The sequence below is a fragment of the Aythya fuligula genome, chromosome 3, assembly GCF_009819795.1.
Source record: "Aythya fuligula isolate bAytFul2 chromosome 3, bAytFul2.pri, whole genome shotgun sequence".
Lineage (NCBI taxonomy): Eukaryota > Metazoa > Chordata > Aves > Anseriformes > Anatidae > Aythya > Aythya fuligula.
The window spans coordinates 84,438,021-84,459,277 of NC_045561.1; the positions used below are offsets into that span (position 1 = coordinate 84,438,021).

The following is a 21,257-nucleotide window of genomic DNA, read 5'->3' on the forward strand; positions in this document are numbered from 1 at the left end:
ATCACACTGAACAAAGCAAATATTGTTATTTGCAAGTGAGGAAGCTGCTCCATAAGCGAGTGTTAAAATTCCTTCCATGTCCCAGATACTTTTCGTTAATGGATATTTCTCACCCTGAAGTAGGAAGGTATGAGTTAAACAACTGAGGTAGAAAGCACACAAGGAAGGCCAATACGAAATATACGGAGGGATGCTGAATATCTTGTTTCAGAAAGCCAGTTAGCTGCTGCACCATACTCAGTCTGTTTGTGGCCGAGGATCCTGGATCCTCCTTGTGCGCTTCCTGCCCTAAGCTACCCACCCAGCGCAGCGCAGCCGACGGGTTCTCAGCTGATGGGGATCACCCAGCAGCCACAAGCAGCTCAGCTGCGCTGCAGTGGAGTCAGGCAGGGGTAAGTTAGAACCTGCCTGGATTTCTCTCCACCACGCTGCAGCCAGACACCTACACAGTGCCCACACTTACTCTGGTCCAGCTACTGTGACCCCAACATCCCCATTTCAACCTCCTACAAAATTTGCACACAAACCTCACAAAATTGCTTCCTGAGGCATCCAGCGTGGCAAATCTGTCAACCTCACCAGCCAGCCTAGCGGTCACCTCAGCCCTGCCTCCTAAAGGACGTACAGATGACACAGCTGAAGCATGAAAGAACGTAGCAAGGCAGAGAGGACCCAGCTCTGGTCTTCTGACAGCATTTTGTTAAGAGTCTCAGCTCCGGGAAGATTCTCCCAGACTATAAGAGCACCTAAAAATCAGGGCTGCTGGCTAAGCAGGGAAATAAAACATTCATATGGCACCGTTCTTAATGTATCAGTCAAAGACTACCACTTCAGCTTGCACTAGCAGATGGAGAAGTTATTGCAGCTTACACCATCAGACAAATTAGCCCACCCATCGATCTGCTGTCAGATTCGCAAGCTCTCAAGCTTACCAGTCTTTCAGCAGAAAAAGAGAAGTCTCAAGCTGCTTTTCTTTAGGGAAAAATAAAGCTCTTCCCAAGTTCAAATAGCAATAAGTTTTGTTTATCCTAGAGACTCCGACTGCATCAGGGCTTTCTAAGCATAAATTAAATTTATGCTGTAACAGCAGCAGAGAGGGAGCTTAATTACAATGACAATGTAACTCAATCTAGGCAGTGCTCTCATTTTCTGTACCAAAAATTTCCTTCTGAATTTTTACGCTTGGCCTAGACCCAAGTAGCAGCAAAACCAGAACTACACAGATATTAGCGGCCTTACAAGGGACTTCACCATCAACAGGCTGTACACGAAGCACGTAATGTTACCAATTCTTACATCCACAGAGGGCATCCGCCAGCTGAAGACAACACATGTGTTTATGGAGGATCTGAATTTTCACCGCAGGATCCTCCTCCCCCTAACTTTAACCTTAACCTTCAGATACTGCTGAAGAAGCTCAACAGCAAGGTCTGTCTGTTTCAGTGGCCATCAGGGCACACAAACCATGGCAGCTACTTACTCCACAGTACCGGTCGTCGCTGAATATCTGCGGTGGCAGCGGGTTGCCTTGTGCGGGCTGCCTGTCCTCGGGAATGTTTTTGTACATCCACTGTCTTTTCTCCTCTGACATTGTGATATCCACTTCTTCAAACTCGATGCGATTGGCTTCCAGAAACCTCACCACATCTTGTTGCCTCTTCTTTATCTAGATGAACGAAAGGAAAAAGCAAAACAATACATCAGAGCAAGGCCCCCATAACCCAGACTCATTTGCAAACCTGAGTGCATTCCTTCTATCCTGTCCCACATCCACATGACAGAAAGTCACAAGCTCAGGAAGAGAGAGGAGAAAATATTTTTTCCAGTTTTAAATTCATCGCAGTCAAACACTGCTGCTTCTCTGCAAGTTGGCAAAGGTTATGCTTCCTTGCTTCATTTTTAGAAGGCTGTCTCTCTAGTCCTACTGTGGGAATGTCAGCCTTTACTCTCTAGAAGAAGCTTTTTAAAAATAATCTGTATAGGACTGTAACAAGTAGGAGGTAAAAGATGTAGCTGGTTTTCAAAATCATTCGGGGCTACATTTTTGAAGTATACAGGCAGCTAGAAATGCAAGGTGAGCAACCTGGCATGTCCCAGAAGAGTCTATAGGTGTCTATAGGTGTCCACTGAGATAAACACGTTGGTACATCTGAGAGGGGGAAAAAAAGAAGCACACTCCACGCCAGCTGCACATATTTTTGTTTTCCTAGACATCTTGTAAAAATGCAGCTCCATGGTTTCCTAAAGAAGGCTCGCTGAATCTTTAATTAAGGGTGTCTGTCTGCATAATACACATGCCTAAAAATAAGCATGATCTCATCTCCTGAAAACTAACTTCGCTGCAAAAAAAGGCATTAGGTATGTACTAAACGTATGGGGTTTCTGCCCCTCAAAGAGATTATCATCCTCATGCAAAAGCCCAACAGAAGCAGAAGGCTGGCAGTTTTTAGCTGATTGCACCTACCTAATGTCAGCTCTCACCAGCTAGCTGGGCTCCAAGCAGATGCAGTCAGGTGAAGACGACATCTGCCTCACAGAGGATTTTATACCAAGACAGCAACCTTGAGAAAGAAAGCATGTGGGGCTGAGGAGAGCTGTACTCATTTGTCTCAATCCTCTCTGCATTCTCTTCAGTCCGTGCTGTATTTTTTTATCTACTTAATGAAACAAATTCCTTCAGAAAGAAGCTACAAATTACACGCTGTATTTTTACAGCTATCATCAACGGAATTATTTGATGAAAAAAAAAAATACAGCTTTAATATTTTTACAGTATTCCTGGAGTGTTGGATCCACACAGCCGCCGATTGGCATAAAGCCCAGGTGGATGAATCACGCCTGTGGGCATCATATGACCCAGATGCTGTTTGGAAATCAGAGGATTTTTCAAGTGCATGTGAGCTGTTCTTGTCGCACAGCCCATCCTGTCCACCTAAATGCACCACGAAAAGGCACAGCTTTTGGTGATGGAATCACTGTTTCCTTGAAAATAAGAGAGTAGCCAGCTCAAGAAACCAGAAAGACAAAGGGCTTAAAAGATGACTGCCTTCCTAAAGAAATGGGCTGCATCATCAGTTCGTGTCTCACAGGCTTTTTTCTTCCTCCCTTTTATTTTTTTAAACATACACAGCATTGGATTTGAGGCATATTGTGCAAGGATCATTTTTTCACGCGGAAGGCTACAAATTGCTTGCAAGCAATGGATTATCCACAACAGCAAAACGACTGCATCATCGTCATCACTGCCGGGACCGACACCAACCTGACTTTTGCAGCTTCCTTACAAATTGCAAACAGGAATCGTGTTGTCAGTGCAGAAGTCAAGGATGAAAATACCTTCCTCTCTCTTTTAGAAAATAAATAAATACAAAAAAAGCTGCAAGAGAGGCCCAAAACAAACACTTTTTCTTCCAGTACTCTCTACTGTGCACACAAGTTTAAGTGCCACTCAGCTTTAAGCAGATCCCTAATACTTTACCCTTCACACCATGAGAGTTTCTCCCACAAACACACATTTCCCAATTTCTCCTTTTAATTTTATAAACCTAATTAAGATGTTGAAGGGAAATAAATTGTTGGGGATTTTTTTTTGCCTTTTTTTTTTTTTTTTTAAATCCAGAAGCTTTGCAATTCTCCACATGACATCTGCGTGAGTTATCAGCTGTGGGTGTGCCAGCTGCATAAATTTAAACAAAATGCCCTGAAAATTTTTAGCCAAAAAAGTCACATCTCCTCCTCCTCCTCCCCCTAGTGAGTTGACTGAAGTCAGTAAAATGAAGCGAGAGAACTATTTACATTAAAAATCCCGTTAAATCATGCCTTGTTGTTGAAGGCTGATGCTCAGAGCATCTGCCACAACAGACGCCAGCTGATGCCTCCCCACGAAAACCACAGGACCTTTGTCTTCCCATACAACTGGATCCGTGCCGCAGGAGTGCGTCAGCCTCACGATCCTGCCTGCAGCTCACATTTGTGGTTGCTCCGAGCTACAAAACTCCGCTGTTCGGCCCAAGGAAACCCACAGCAGAGACGAGATGCTCCAAAGAGCAGTGCCACCTCTTCCTTCCTCACCACACTACACAGAGGACCTGAGCTCCTGTCAAGAGCCCGGTGAAGATCAGTGCATCCTCCTCTGGCAAACTACCAAGGGGGTTGCCCCAGCCCTCTTTGTGGAATTTGGGTTTTTACCTTGCTGCTTCCCGGCTTCCCAGAGCTTGACGTAACTAAAAGGAACTTGAAAAGGGTATTCCTACAATCAGAAATGCCACGTTCAGAAAAACTCATTTCACGGCTATTCATACCTCAGTTTGTGAAAGCCTTTGTGTTCTTTTAGGATAGGCTGCTTTAGCATCAAATTGTTTTGCTTTTCTTACATCTCAGCAGACCAGGAGACTGTAAGGTAAACCATCAAAATATCCATCCACTGTGAAGTCTGAGGGGAAGAAACACTCATCTTGTATGCCATAACAAGACTGCAGCTTCCACAGGCATCCTGTTTATCTCACCTCAGGCAGGCAATTCAAGGTTGATTTTTTTTTGAAATTTCCTTATAGTCACAGAAGAATATTAGCCGTAAATACAAATAGGAATAGGCAATGTCACCTCTTTCTATTAAGCAGCCACACTGCCTATGAAACAAAATCGGGATCTGCTTACCTGATATGATCCTAATCCATCTCTAACATGGCGAAGAAAACTGAGCCAAGTAGTCTACTATTGTGATCCAGTGTTTGTCTTCCACATTTTGAGCAGGCTGACTGCTTTCTGAACCTCTGTTTTCATGGGTTTGGTTTTACTCTTAGTCTGTGTTGCTACCCACAAGAAAAACATCCCCGGAGACATCTCCCTTTCGTCCCAGTACTTGGAGCTGGTTTCCTTATTAGGGCTAAAACCAGCAATAATGTTGATACACACAACTGCTTAAATGAGTTAATTGCTTATTCAGCTCAGTTGATAAAGTCCACTTCAGCTGAAGCATCCAGGCTTTCTCTCCTGGTTTTCATTTCTTTATCCTGACTTGCAACAGGTAACAGAACAGGTTCCCACTGACTTTGCAGAAATACTTGGAAGCCATCCTCGCGCCAGGCCAGGTAGGACCCCTGGGGTTATCTGTTCTGACCTCCAGCATCCCTGAATTAACTTCGCTTAGGAGTAGGGAGTTTCCTTCAAACTGCTTTCCCCTAAGCTCCATTCCTTAACTGTTAATGACGGGGAACCTATTCGTCTTGGTAAATTGTTCCCACAGTCAATTAATGCCCTCACTGAAACCCTTTCCTGCTTCTACTCAGAATTCACCTCTCCCGCAGTTTTCAGCCACTCGGCCTTCAATATCTTTGCCTGTCAGACAGGAAACTTCTGCTGTAACGTTTCTGTTTCCTACACAACTAATATGGGCTCATGTCACTCCTCAACCATCTCCCAGCTAACCTTAACAGTGATCCCTAGTAAAGGCAATGGTCTTGTCAAAAAGACAAAGAGATCTGCAGCTCCTTTAGCAGCAGGATAACAAAACGGGGATGTTACCATCACAGGTCATGCCCAGAAAGGACCAGAAATTCAGCAAAATTAGTTCATATCTTCTATCCAAAATTCCTTGAAAGCTTCTCATCACTTCCAACGGGTTACTTTGTTTTCTTCTCTCTTCCCTCCCTATGATTCCTGAACGTTTTTAGACCTTCTGTGCCAGGACTTGCCTACTGAGAGCTTTTGGTGAACCAGAGGTGCATATCCCATCATCTTGTCATTACTAAATGGCCGTGTGATGATGCAGATCTCGCTGCTGGCTGCTCCCTCCTGCCCAGCAGCTCCTGCAGCTTCCCGTGCACAAGCACCACGTGGGAAGCAGGGGCACGAGGGGGGCATCAGTAACATCAGCACCCCTACCCGACAGCAAAACCACACCCCAAATGGCTCGGCAGAAGGTGAAGCAGGAGCAGCTGCAGGTATCTGAGACATGCACTGCATAAACGGCGTTGGTGTTAGACACACACAGGCTCCGGCTCTGCCGCAGCTGATAGCATCAGTGGGGGAGCCTTCGCCTTTTTAAGTCATGAAAATAAAACCAAAGGGACTGCTGCACTGTAAAATCAGGTGCAATGTAGTTACTGCAGAGGGTTACTGATCTTAACTGCTCGTACAGATGAGGCTTAGCATTGCTCCCAGATACTGAGCAGACACTACACTGATGAAGAGCTGCAAGCCTTCGCCACATCAGATGAATACTTCTCTAAACAGCGTTAGCTGCAACCCTCCACCTACCTGCCTTAGAGAAGCAAGGAAGCAACGCCTCTTCCCAACACTACACAACACCTGCATTCTTCTCTTCCTTGTTTCCATCGTGGTTTTGGTGCTTCTGTACGGAAGCAGAGAACAACCTCGCTCACCAGGACTGGCACACAGATCCTCCTGGCCCGGTGACGGCTGCAACCTGCGGTGACACAGATGCTCTGCTGGATTTTCCTTCTTTGCCTAGCTCAGGGAAGGAAAGCGCGACTGAACCCTGGCAGTTTTGACTGCAGAGAGGTGGCGGGGCTGTGACAGCCCTTCACAAGGCTTCAGATGATTAATTCATTGTTCTGGGCACAGCAGAACACAACTCCGCTGGGTACACAGGGGAAAGGGAGATGAGAGGCCGTGGTGAGGTGGCAAAAGGAAGAAGAGAAGAAAGAGGAAAATAACTCTGCATTACATAACTACTCCCAGCAGCAAAGTAAGCGGCTAGCTGCTGCAGCAAGCACGTGATAGAAGAGCAATGGCCTGCACGGAGACCTCCCCAGAGCTCACAACACCTTCAGCACTTCACCCTGAAGAAAGCCTATACATTCGTGTTTCCAAATCCTACAACTTGACCACAGATCCCTTCCATCTGACCAGAAATAAAGCAGTGCCTGAGCAGCAGCCACACGCAGCGTGCACTGCCCTGGGCTGCAGCCAGCAGCAACCTGCCGCTTGCAGACAGAGACATAATTAAGGACACGCCACATGAAACCCTCCATCAAACCGGGAGGGCAATCTGTTCAGCTTGATGTAAAGTAAGCCTGCGGATCCCTGGGAACTGCTGAGACACCGCTTTGCCGGGAGATTTTTACCTCTACCTCTGCGTGGGATACGCACGCTACCTTTGAAAGAGCCTCGTATTTACAAAACGCAATTAGAGTTTGAGCCAGGCTTGTTTTTTTTTAAAGACTCCTCCTCACAAGCAGTCAGCAAAGGAAAATTCATGATTTAGTTTTGCTGTAAAGCCACAGGAGACAGGGAGCTTTGTTCCATATCCAAGGCCTGCTAGCCTCATATTTTCATTGTTAGATGCGGCACTGCGATAAAACACACTTAAATCTACTCATCTATATGTTCTTATTGCGAGTGGAAGCAGTAAGTTTCTTATTTAAGATGGTTTGTAAGAAGCCTTCGTTCTCTGTGCAAGCACCAAGGTTGTGCTCAGAAACACGATCTATCTTCTAATGAATGACACGACTCCGTGTCCCATCGCATCAGGATGAAACCAAACGGCACTGCTCGTGGAAATCAAAAAACTACTAAAACAAATCTTTTTGTTTGCTTGTTTTCAAATGATGTTGGGGATCCTAGCGGCTAGCACAACGCTACAGACACCTTCAGCAGCCCGCAAGGTTTTAAGGATTCATGAAGCCTGTTCTCAGCTATCACGAATCGCTCCTCCTGACAGCACCGTCCTGCAGGACTAGAATCCTTCATTGCAAAAGACTAACAACTCAAACGCGAGCTGGCAGCTGAAATCTTCCAATAGATAGATGTTTTTGTTTGTAGTTTACCATATGTTTCAGCGATTCAAGAGACTGGTTAAAAAGAAAGTGTTATTTTCGTGCATTTTTCCAACAGACATCTCTCAAAGTTGCCAGAGATTAATTTACATCTCCTGCTTAGCATTCTGCGCTTAACTCCTCCTTGTTCTGTTCTCTTTTGTCAAATTGGCATATTTATAGCAAGTATTTTGCATCATGAAAACACCCCTTCACCAAGCAATATCTGTCTTCCTTTTCACAGTGAGTACATAAATACAAGTACGATAACGGCAACCTTCACTTCTTCACCTGCTCTTTATTGGTAGGAGAGTTTGCCTCCTCACCAAACACAGGTTTTTCTCTCACCTTCATGCTATATTTTATTGATTCATACGCTTATTTCCCTTTATTTATGCAAGTTGTTCAATTCTGAAGAATATCCTTTCTTCCCAGTCAAGTCCCAGTGCAGCAAGGTAGTTAAATTATCGGAAACTCAGTCCTTATTCCTGCAGTGATGAACCAAAAATTGGTGTTTGAATCTCGCAGCACCGCCTCCCAAGGCTGGAGAGCAGGGAGCAGTTTGGGGTTTTGCACACAAGTCCAACCCCGCTGTGGCTGAAACTCTGCAGGGATTTAGAGGGGTCACTTTATTGATGGGAATCCAGCTGGCTTGGTTGAATTGTGATTTGGTAGTGGGAAGAAAACACAATTATGTTTTATTTTCTTAAAACATGTTAAATAATTGGGAACCATCTAAAGTTCACTGAAATAGCACTAAGATCAGCTTTATTAGCAGGCTTGGGACAGTAAGCGTTATAATAATCAAATTCTGTGAAGAAAACTTAAAGTTTTGACTTAAAAAAAAAAAGTCCCTTATCAAGAAATTCACATACACTTCCTTTATGTAATGTGTTTATCACCTAGACTTTTGAGACGAAAACACACAATTGTCTTTCTTTTTTTTTTTGGTGACACGGTGAGTCAGCAGAGCAGTGGAAGTGCTGTGAACTCCTTCTGTGTATTTATCAGTCCCGTTGTTCTGTAACAGCGACGAAATCATTCCCAGCTCCATTTTCTGTACGTACCGCAGCCGAGATATAACAGCAAACCTATTGCCACTAAAAAAAAATAGGTCATGTTTCTTCCTTCTCAGTAGCTTTAAGCACCAAAACCCAGTGGCGCAGGAATATTTATCTACCAGAGCAGCTAAAACCACCCAGCAGCTCACAAGATGTAAGAAGTGATTTGTGTTTCGCCCAGGCAGGGTCTCAGCTCTGTGGACTCCTGGTGCGAGCCTCCTCCTGCCCTAGCCGTGAGGCTGCTCCCCCTGCACCTTGCAGAGGACTCTCTGCAGCACCCAGCTGGCTGTTTGCAGCAGGGAGCCACAAGATGCCACCACCAGAGGAGCGTCCTGACTGCCTGGTAGAGTTTCAGAGACATTCAGGCAGGCTCCAAGACTACACAGCCTTGCTCAGGCTCACCAACTGCCCAGCAGTGACGTGCTGGGTTCGTGCAGAGCCCTGTCCCCACATAAATCACGTAAGTAGGACTTATTTCATCAATAAGTCACATCCATTCTTCTTCCACACTGCCACCAACCCCTCTCTGTGAATTTCAGGGAATAATAAGAGCCCTTGGACACAGAAAAAACAGGCAGCCTTTCCCTACAGAGGATCATGCTCGCATTTATTTGCTTCCTGTCCCTGATGGATGAAGGATCGGAGATACTGGGATCCCAAAGTGCTCTAAAGAATTCGAAAAACAAGTTTGTGCACTGAAGCTGTCACTACTGCCGCCCTTCTCTTCTGCCAGCTGCTATCCACACAGCACAGCTGTGTCATCCTGCCAGCTACAGGCACACACACCCCTGATAATGCACTGACAGCAGTAACAGCAGGACGAGTCACTGGCCATTTGGCATGCGAAGTTTTAAGCGTATTTACAGGCTTTTCCCAACAGTATATGAAACAGCAACAGAAAAATGCACTTGTGGCTTCAGATAAATGGCAGATTTCAGATAAAATTGGACTGTATTACTGCAAAGTCCCACCCACATGTTTCTGTAACTCTAGGATGATGGATTTTGTTGCCATCAGTCCCCAAACTCGGGCTGACTGCCACCGCTATTATTCAGATCAATAACAAAATTACCTTTGGTCCAGCTGAGAGCAGAGTGAGGCTTCTAACTTTATTAACAAATGTCAATGTTATTCCTCTTTCAGCAAACACAGCTCCAGCCTTTGAGCTTAAGTCTTCTCACAGCTCTGGGACGTGCACATTACCTTTGCTTTCTTACTTCTGCAGCCCCATTTCTGGACGGCCACCTGTATCCCCAAACACAGATGCAGGGAACCTCTCTACTAGAGCACAGTCCTTGCCGCAGGCAAGGCAGCCTCAGCCAGCAGGTTCCCACTGAACAATTTGATCCCATCTAAATCCTTCCAGTGCCACTCCTGTCTCTGCTTCTACACAAACACATCACCCCAATGGAGATGTTTCGGGAAGATTGTTTGACCTTAGGAGACGCAGATCCAGATGAAAGGTTTAATGCGTGCTTGTTCTTTCTTTAGGCTAGGCAGGGATGAGAACTTCACTAGCCCTGCAGCCACATAATGACAGGTTTGAGCTGATGATGCTCTAGTGCTCACAAGATCAAAGAAAGCTTTCCTTCAAATAAAAACACGCAAAAATCTTTCACTGTTGTCTGAAAAACACAGACCCAATTCGATGATTAACAAAGCAGTCTTTGTAACGTTACTATTAAAGTGTTCCAAAGAGTCACTCAGAGATTTTAAAAGCACAGGTAACACCCAACATCATATGCTGCAACATGTGAAAATATCAGGAAATAAAGTGATTTGTGAACGTTGTGATGGAATTTCCACCATTAAATCATGACGGATTTTTTTTTGTCACATTCTCTTGCTCCAAGTGGGATCTGTCCACTGAATCCTAGGACCCACATTATGTAGCAAAGGGTTACAGCCTGCTGGAGCTCCCAGCACGTGAAGGTAAACAAAGCTCTGTCTCTGTTAAAGCAGGAAAACCAAAAGCCCACAGGAAAACCTTCCCACTGCGTGTGAAGGACACGTACACAATCACATGCTCTGGTTTGTATTTAACGTGTACTATGACTCTGTGGTTTCAGGGCTCTGCCTGCAAACACGCAGCCTGACAGTAACCCTGCTGGCAGAGCTTGCAGCAGAACAATCCCAGAAAATGGGATGTTCAGGAAGCCAGACGCTGTGGCTGTTTAAAGGCTTTCCTGCAAGCAGCAGCTCGCCACTCCCTCCTTGCCAGCAGTTATCACTTACCCTGCAGCAGCGGCAGCACTGGACGTGTCCTCTCCTCCTTCAGATGCTCAGTTTCACAGGCCAAAGCGTTGCTGGCCCACTTTCAGCAGCCACGGCAAACACACAAGGCTGCAACCAAAGAGGTTAAAACGCAGGTACCTCTACTTGAGAGAAGCTCTGCAACAGGAAAGCAGCTGCAGAGTTGTAAGTAGTAAGCTAGCCCTGCTGGAGCTCTTGGATAAAATTCTTCCCAGCACTGAAAACACTGAGGTACCTTTTCCCTAGGTAGGGACAGAGAGAGCTATGCCACTGCACATCCAGTCTTTGCATTCTAGTTTACATGGACAACAGACACCCGTGGTTACAGTGCCACGAGGTCTGGCCACTCGAGTAAAGCAGCAGTCATTTTTGACAGGGTTCAGCCAGGTGCTGATGTCTCTTGAGCTACCAACGTGAGGCACCAGGATGTTATATTTTTTTCTCTCCTGGGGATGCAAAAATTAGCATTTAGTTTTTACTGAGTGCTAATTAGCATCTATCAGCACCTCCGAGGTTAAAAACCATACACACACACAAATATACGTGCAGACATATGGACATAACACTATACATATACATGCACAGCCACACGCGTGTACTTGAATAAGAGGCAGATTGATGTATTTGCAAAGGTCCCTCCTCGGCATTGACTTCTCCAAGTTTGTTCCTTGCAGTAAAACAAGCACCACCTTACAGTTTTCCAAGTTCTCTTAGCAGGGCTGGTGGGGATTACTTATCCTGAGGTGAAAACAGAACTGCCAGCAAAAACCCTGGTACTCCTAACCGCCCCAACAAGCTCTGTCCTACCCAGGGGAGGTGGGCGACAACCGAAGGGCATGTTGCTGGTGGTGATTAACATGAGTCACTGAACAACTGCGGCTCCTCAGAGCTTCTCTTCATAAATTAACTAGCAAGCCAGTTAATCCCCTTTCTCTGCTTACTTTACAGTGGCATACGATATTAAATTTAGGTTAAACAGTGTTGCTTGCACTGTGCCTGTATCCCAGTCACAGCACCCGAAGTTCACCGGCAACACTGAGTCATTGCTAGAAACATCAGGCCACGCTCTGCTCACCTACATGCATGCCCCTGAAACACTGCCACTGCCTCTGCATCTCCCCACACCCCACCAAGAAGGAAATCCACCAACTTCAGGGACTGGCATCCTCTGTGTTCATTATGCTTCTTAACAAGCTTTCACACCACTTGCATCATAAAGATCATCCCAGATTCCCTTTGGAGGCCAGCACTTTAGGCTACAGCTGAGGAAACCACTGCCCTTAGTGTATTTGCCAGCAGAATGCCACAGCCTGGGTCAGCAGCTTAGGGACAATTCTGCACCTCCAAGTCACACTCTGATTGCTAAAGACAAAAGAAATCCTGACTTTCTACAATAAAGAACTTCCTTAAACACCAACTATTTTTTCCACAAATCCTGATTTATTTAACATTCCCCTCTTTAGATAAATCAAAGTCTAAGCTGTCTGAAACAATTCACTTGGAAGACGCACTGTACAGAAGAGTACCAGCAAGAACCTAGCAGACAGCAAGTGAACCGTGTTTCATCCTAAACTTAATTTTTGCTTTGATTTTGCCTAAAACCAAAAGCATTCATATAACAAGTGAAACAGACTTACTCAGCAGTATAACTTATCTTTGACAAGCCCACTAGAAACAGAATATTCAATACATCAATTAAATTACAAGGGATTTTTTAAGCTCTTACAAGTACAAAGAAAGATAATTTACCTTGAATAAATATTGTTCCCTTACAGTGGCAGGCTTTGTTTTCTGAGCTTTGGTACCATCAGATAACGTCAACCAGAACCCTTTCACATTTACTCCTACATCCCCATTGTTTCTTGAATTTTACCTGCAGGCCTTGAAGTTTTAAAAGCAGGAAAGGATTCGAGAACACAAGAGACATGACTTCACAGGAGCCACAGCTGTTGGTTTCTGACCTCCCAGTCCTCCAGAAGAAGTGTTATCCAGAAAATTAAGTTCTTGTCTTAGTGGTGGCCTGTAAACCATGCAACCGGTGCTTCGTGGCTGTGGTCTGCACAAGGACCGAGGCTCAGTGGCCCAGCAGAGCCCTTCTACCAACAGCCTGGTTCTTCCAGCTGAACTAGGAGCTTATATCCCGAGGTTCATTTCTCCTTACTGCTAACGAGGGCACTATGCTGTTTGCAGGAGGTGTTAGAGCAAGTCAAAGCTGGAGCCAACAGCAGCGTACAATTTACACACGTGAATAAAACCATTCAGAACATTGCACACCACTGAGGTCCTGAATGTTTCCACACACACACCAGATACCATTTAGGTTTAATGGTAAGTATGGAAGCCACCTGGCTCAGGCAAAAGCCCAGTTGGTCAATGAAAACATTATCATTAATCCCAACACGCTTGGGACCATGTCTTACACAAATCGTGTGCGTGGCCTTCGCAGTGACAAGAAGGCAGGCGCCCTGCCTGCGGTAAGCTGTGCACGGAAAGCCTGCAGCCTTCAGTCTGAAGGTTTCTGGTGCCTTTCTGGTACCAAGAGCTCCAGTTCAGCTTCACTGAAGCAAGCAGCTGCATCGACCCAAGGTGCTAACAGCATGAGAGCTGCCTGCCTCGCTCCTGTGCTGGGATGGGACCGTGCAGGAGCAGCGTTGGCAGAGAATAACGTGATGATGACAACTGAGAGAGTGGCAGTTTCTACGTCGGCGTACCAGTGCCAGACAACAAAACGAGGATGACTGCAGTACGGCACAAGCTTCAGTCCCTGCCCTTCCTCCCCGGTTGTACTCTGCAGAAAACAGGTGAGTCAGGTGCACAAATTGATTTACAGTTCACAAAACAAAAATAGAAATAATCTGAAAGTCATTTGTATCAGTAAACTGCATGTAACTTAGTTGTGTTTCTTTGTTTGTTAAGTTAACATCAAATTCATTTATATGTGATCTCCTTTGATCCCTGGCACTACGACCAGGATTAGGAAAATGTATTTCCAGGCTTTGATGATGTGATTGAAGATTAAGGAGAGCAGGTCCCCATCAGTGAATTATGCCCATTCAGGGACTTGCACCCTGACAGTGATGTTCTACAGGAAAAAATAAATAAATAAAAAAGGCAGGGGCGTTAAAATTACCAAGTTGCCTGTTATCACTCATTTCAGTCTTTCCTGTCCACTTGAATAAGTCTGCAATGAGAAAGTCATTATATAGCTGTCAGAGACATTGCCTGCACAAAGCAGATCAGCATACAGAGACTCAAAACACGCTCCAAAGAGTCCTCAGGAACCCACTCAGCACAATACCTCCTTTGAAGTTTTATTCCAGCTAGGATTGCAAACAAAGGTTGGCAACAGTCCTACTGCTCCTAATGCTATGTATTCCAAAGGGTGTTGCACAAGGTGGCTTTGTTTCTGACATGATCTATCTGCCAAGAAGAAAGGTAAATATTTGAGAAGCACTCAAGCACACAGTAGTGGCGCAACTGTTAGGTACTGAATACCGTGTGCAGATGGTCTGAATTCCACCTCTATTCTTGTGCCCAGGTTCTTGTTCATCTCCCTGATGAACACACACATTCCTCGAGCTCTCTGAGCCATCATTTGGAGGCTCTCAGTTCTCAGGATGTACCCAGAACTCAGATCTGAGCTAGATCCACAGGTGGCCCTTAGGGAGAAAAAGAGACAAAGCCTTCAGTGCTGAGCTCCCTGTTGCAGAATTCAGCCATGACCGGGGCTCTCAGGCTCCTTTTGCTACATGAACCCTGCTGTCAGGACAGGCAGAAGCCAGGCAAGCTGAACGTGAGCCACTCAGCAAGAGGAAAACTGAGGAATGATGCAGGAACACATTCTGTCGCTCAAGTGGACTAGACCCAGAAAGTCCCCCTCCCTCTCCTATGGGCAGCATATAACTGCTAAGGTCAAGCCCACAAACCCATGAGATCCCTGATGCATCCTGTGACCAAGCAAGAATCTGGAGGTGTCCATTTTTCCTTCTGGTCTCACTGCTTTTGCTACAGCACTGCTCTGCAGGTGCATAATCAAAAGCACCATCACTTTGATCGAGTGAAGTCACACAGTACAACAACCACGATCCATAAATCCAACCTTAGGATCCAATCCAACAGGTGCATTCGGAGCATGCGGACAGATGTGAGACAACGCTGTGCTCATACATTTAAAATATTGCTATTTCCCACGTAAATATTGCAGGTTTGCTTCTAGTTGTAAGGATTACGTTTCACTTCTGAAAAGCTACCTTACCTGCTGCTGTCATCTGGTTTTACAAACTTCTAATATCAAAAATTCATGATATTGTTTATAATTTGCAAAGTTTAATGCCATAGGTAGCCGAATTTCTGTAAGTCACATGCAACAAGCTGAAGATCCCTTCAAATGACTCCCAGAACCAATACAATTTTCACAAAAGGCATTTGTACAGCTCAATCACTTCCAGTTTTGACTGTTGTTGCTTTGGGGTGCAGAGAGGCAAAAAAATCTGCTAGCTGGTAGATACTCTAAAATCAACACATTCTAAGTTAATTCTTCCACGCCTCTCAACAAGAAGCACATTCTTCCTGAGCAGCACTGAGAAACACTGAGTTTCTCAAGCCTGTACAAACAAAGGTGGGGATGAAAGTTGTCCTTATCACTAGGAGACAAGCTTAGCCAAAAGGACATTAGCATTTTATTTGCCTTCAATTACATTATCCAACCAAATAAACACAACTGTGATTGCTCTGGCATTCTGATGTTTTATACCATGGTTTAAAGTAATTCCAGGAAGCAAAAATTCCAACGTGTTTGCACTTATACATTGACCTGCATAATATGATTTTAAAAAGCAAAGCTTTAGTCTCATAAAACCAATATTTGCTATAGAAACAACCTCACTATAACTATACCTATCTTATCAAGCTTCCTAGAAAAAAAAAATAAAAATCCATTATTGTCTTCATTAGCAAGGGTCAGTTTTCAACTTCTAATCTTTTAAAAGAAGTCTATTCTTTTCAGATCGATGCTGTTCCTTCCCAAACACATTCTCAAGAAGTCTATGCCTGAGCAATGCCTGCTCTTGCACATTAAATTGAATTGATTTCAGTTATGTTTTTCACATCTTATGAACAAACAAAAATTTCCATGGGAGAGTTCTGCATCTCTCACTAGTCAGAGCAGATTCTACCCCTGTTCTTCAGTAACTTCCCTATGTACCTGCTCAGCTTAATAGAGGAAGCTCCGAGACAATAAATTATTTCTAGACAGGAAAAAAGTACAAGTGAAACAGTTGTTCAAAGTTTCTTCATTATCTGAAAGCTCTTCAACGACATTTCCTTTACCTGATCTTCAGTCCTCTGAGTGCCAGAGGTCAGAAGTCCCTCTGGTTAGGTATTTCCAGCCAGCTGTAGGAATTCCAGCAAAAAGTTACTTAGCTAATACTACCAGCTTCCTGTCTAAGGTATATCTAGCTTGAAAACAATGAAAACCATTTAATTGAGTCAATACATACTACAGCAGCACAAGGAAAAGAACAGATTTTTATTGATAGACTGGAAGACGTGAAGTGGATTGAATTACAGTCACCTTGGAATGGTTTGGTGAAAAACAAAGAAACTATTTCCTGAAAACAGCGAAGCACTGTTGAGGGAGAAAGGTAAAGGCTGATTTTAAAGTAGCCTTTCTCCTGAGCACGAAAGAAAAGACCATTTGTCTTTATTAAGGAGGAGTAGCAAAGCCTGCCTCCCCAGCCTACAAAGTGCTTGGAATTTGAGACACAGCTCACCAGCAACAAACAGAAATTCAGGTCAGAAAAAGTAGAAGATTGGCAAGGCTTGTAAAAACACGCCTTGCCTGCCTATTCAGAGGCTTCCCATTGTGATTCAATTGCATCTGCCTGATGCATGCTTAAAACAACACGATGTTATTTAGAAATGTGCACATAAACACAATGCCTCTCCTGACTCAGGAACTTGCCTACAGCATCCCTACAGCGTAAACCCACAGGCCAGCTTCAGTAAGAACCGCAGAGGAATGTTTCCACTCAAGCAACAACTAGGTTTCGTTGCCACGGGCTCTTTTAAGCTCACAAGGCATTAATATTTACAAGTTTTATTAAAAATAAAGAATACTACTATTAACCTCTCAGTGGTCTACAAACCTTCAGAGGTGTGGAAGATGTTGCAAGGAAGCGTCTGGGCAGAAAGTTCATGTTGTTCTTGGCTGCTCCTCATCCACTCTGTTAATTTCTATTTCTCATTCTCCAGAATTACTCCCAAAACACTTCGAATTTTGTACAACTAGCATGCATTTTGATATTCTTTAGCATAAAACAAATTGCACCAAGACACGGGATCAATAAATATTTTAGAAGTTGCCAGGGACAGTTATACTTAGAAACTAAGGTCTTTGCTGACTCTCAGGAACGTTACAGCTAGACAGAAGACAGAGCAATATCTATGAAGGCTACTTATTTCTCTAGACAGGGAAATCATCCTGTCTCATGAACTGCAACCCAAAAAGTATCTGATAAACTGATGTTGTTCTACAGAAACCTGGAGTAGAAGACAAAGAATTGCACAACTCAATCACTTTTTATTTTCCTTCACTGATGCTTAGTTATTGTTCTTATGCTCAGGAGGATGAAAATAAGCTTTAAATTTCCCTGCTTAGAGATGTGCAAATACAGTTACTGCCCTTCTCTCCAGACAAGGATTCCCACATAACCCGCTGATAATAGTTTGTGATTCTCCTCAATCACTTAGCCATCATCTATAGACACCCCCACAAAGCCCACAGGGAAAAAAAAGCCCAACACTGAGCACAGCGGGAACTTAGTGCATGATGAAGATTCCTAAATGCTAAGATAACACAGATGAAGAAAAGCAGACAGTGAAGAGATGTGACAGCTCTGGTCCCGGGTAGAAGTACCTTCAGCCATTCAATTAACTATTCTTCCCTGGCTAGATCATACTCAGATGTACAGCTGACTATGCAAAAAATGTTGATCATCACCAGTATGCAAACTGTTATTCCTGGTAGATGTCATCTTCTTGTCAGACCCAGGAAAAACAAAAAAAAGGCAGCAGATGTAAACTAAATTGCTTTTCAACCTCGGATTTGGTTTGTTGGGTTAATAGTGAAGAAGAATTTATAGTGCTGCTAACGGGGTATTTACCTTGCAGGCAGAGGCAGGGGAAGGATAGGGCAGAATCAGAAACTCCAATCAATAGCCTATTTGCAGGCTGGTCAGACCAGGAGATACGGTGATCTAATTATGTGGTCCTTCTCCTCCACCCCCAAGAAAAACAAAATATAAAACTAAAGAGCATTGTTTGAAACAGAAACTAAACCTCGCAATACCAGAGTGCCACAACAAACCCAACTGCCAGCACGGGCAAGGAGAGGTTTCTGTGACGGCTGCCTGATGCACACGGACTGACTGCAGAGTCCTCAGGACGCTCGGTGTCTACTCAGCTGGCTACTGCAACGGGCAATTAATTTTTATTAGCTGTAACGCCGCTACTGAGCATCTTGAACGCTTCATGCCAAAACATATCAGCGCACACACCTGTCACCGTGCCGCTGAACTGAAAGCGAATACCAGGCGGTAAGAGGCTGAAGGCAGCGAACACGCATTAAACCTTCGGGTGGGGAAAGCGCCACGTCCTTCCACAACACGAAACGCTGCTGAACCACGCAGAACAGCAATTACATCTAAACCCTTCTGATGGCTCTCATTAGAGAACAAGTTCAGCTGAACGCTTACGCTCGGACTGCCTTCACGGAACTGAGGGCTGTCAATTTTCTATGAAAAATACGGAAACTCACGGGTCACACGCGGAATTAGTGCACCAAGAGGAGCTTCATTTAGGCAGAGGGACACGGTGATGCTTCTCCAAGCTGATCTGACAGGAGCTGTACCTTTTCCGGAGCAATTGGGAATTCAGGGAGGCGAGGCTCGTCTCCAGGCTCTCATTTATTGCATTTGCCTCTGCCCGCACCGGGGTCCCCCACATGCGGGGGAGCTCAGCCCGGTTTTAAGGGCTTAAAAACCCTCCAGTCAGCCCCACACGTCCCCAGGACGAGCCCTCCTCAGGACCTGCCCCAAGGCGCTTCACGAACAACTCCGGCAGCCCCTCGGGGATGGGGGTGAGCCTGTTTTTCCCCCAAAACGCACTTTTTTTTTTTGTTTTTTTCCCCAAGACTCCCCTCAGCCCGGGCACATCCAGCCCCGGATCCCAGCCGCCTGCGGACCCCCGGGGCCGTTTTGGGGGCTCCCGCTGGGCAGCGACCCCCGCCAGCCACGGGGCGGCTTCACCTCAGCCCCCGAGCCCCCCACTCACCGCCACCGAGCCCGAGGAGGAGGCGACGAAGACGCGGATCACCATCTTCACCTCATCAGCGGCCACGGCGGGGACACGGGGACGGGACGGGGCAGGACACCGGCTCCGCCACCGCCTCCTCCCTCCCTCCCTCCCTCCTCAGGCTCCCCCTGAGGCGAGCCGGCGGGCGGGAGCGGCGAGAGGCGGGCAGGTGGGGGCGGCGCGCAGGGGCCGCCGGGCGCTGTAGTCCTGCCGCCCGGCGCTGTGTGGTGTTAGGAAAACGTGGTGTTAGGAAAACGTGGTGTTAGGAAACCTGCCCCTCAGGCGGGTTTGATGAATATCCCCGATGCCCCAAGGGCTAAGTGCCGCCATCCGTGTGTGAAAGTCTGCCAAAGAGCTCGCACCGTGCCCCTGGTGTGCTGCCTGCTTGCTCGCAGCACCGCAGGTGCAGGGTGCGTGGCGCACAAGATGCTTAAATTCACCCCAAAGTCAGACAGCCTCACCAAAAGGGCCCTCCATGCCAGACATCCCACCCAGCTGCTCCTGGTCCTCCTGCCCCACACGGGGCTGTCCTCACTGCCCTGCCAAGCCCCACAGGCTGCCATTTGCAGGATGAAGGGACGCAAAATGGCAGCAGGGCGGGCAGGCAGCATGGCTGCCCTCCTGTCAGGGCAGGTGGCAGGGACAAGGCAGGCCTGTGGGGCACTGCAGGCTCTCCCACACCTTTCAAAAGTATTAAACACCATCATCTATTTTCACTCACTGGTATAGGCATACAGCTCTCAAGTATTGGCAGGGATTAGAACAGATGTTGTCAATCAACGGAATAACCCCAAATCGCCCTTTATCTGTCAGTTCTTCAATAAATGACAGAGAGGAATCCCTGCAGCCTTCCTTAGCTTGGGGGTCTGTAAGGGCACAGCTTCTATTTAAGTGCTTAAACCCCCCTATAACTGGTAGACTTCCACAAACTGCAGTTGTAACCTTCATCCTCTTAACTCTCCACATATGGCCAGATGGTTACTCATTTCCTGTGATTAAGCTTTCTCCTCCCACGATTTTACCCCAATGGTGAAACTCTTCCAGACCTTTGCATTGTCACTGCACTCAGTAAATTTCCATTTTCCAAGCTAAGCATAGACCATGACTCTTGGCTTTTTGTTTCCTGGTCAAACAACCTTGACTGCCAACTATGTCCTTAAAGCTGTATTTACATTTCAATATTTATCATTTATTTCAGAATATGACATGTTTGTGGGAGTCATGGAATACACCTAACAAGAGCAATGAAGAATAATCAGGATACTCGGAGCTCATTTTGAGCTTAATTTATATCTTGTGGAAGGCATTGGCAGGCTTTCCCCTGGCTTCACCGTCCTCTGGAACAGAGCTCGGTATTGGCACTTAATGTACAGTCCTGTAACGAGAATTCAGGGAGCAATCTTGAAAAGGTTTATAACTGCATTATGTGCTTTCATGAGAGGACTTGCTGAAAAATGAATAAACTGGATCTGAGTAAACTTTGGTACAAAGGATAAAGTTTTCTGTATTGGAAAGTAAGTCTTTTGCATTCTTTCTTGCACCATCTTAAGGCATTTAGATTAAATCATTTCTTACTGTTTTGGTACCATCTTTCTGCTTCTACATTAATCCTCCCATTCATTTTATATTTGAGGATTCTATTATTTGACTTCAGTGCCACTGTCTTAATTTGAGTCCAGCTCTCACATTGGCAACAACAAAACAGTGACAGTTAATTGGCAACAACAAACCAATTTACTGCTTAATTGCTGCTGAACAACCAGCAAGATTCTGCAATAGGTGAGTCATTATAGGAATTTGCTGGGAAATCACC

The 21,257-nt window shown here is 45.4% G+C and overlaps 1 protein-coding gene across 1 annotated transcript in view; it reads right to left on the minus strand.

The window, feature by feature from the left end:
- Positions 1-19,540, minus strand: part of SH3BGRL2 (SH3 domain binding glutamate rich protein like 2) — a 35,775-nt gene extending 16,235 nt beyond the window's left edge. The window contains exons 1-2 of the mRNA XM_032184079.1: positions 19,424-19,540; positions 1,481-1,666 (exon numbers count right to left, since the gene is read on the minus strand). Of these exons, the coding sequence (XP_032039970.1) occupies positions 1,481-1,666; positions 19,424-19,468 (231 nt within the window). The 5' untranslated portion in view covers positions 19,469-19,540. The remainder of the gene's footprint in view (positions 1-1,480; positions 1,667-19,423) is intronic.
- Positions 19,541-21,257: the final 1,717 nt, after the last annotated feature.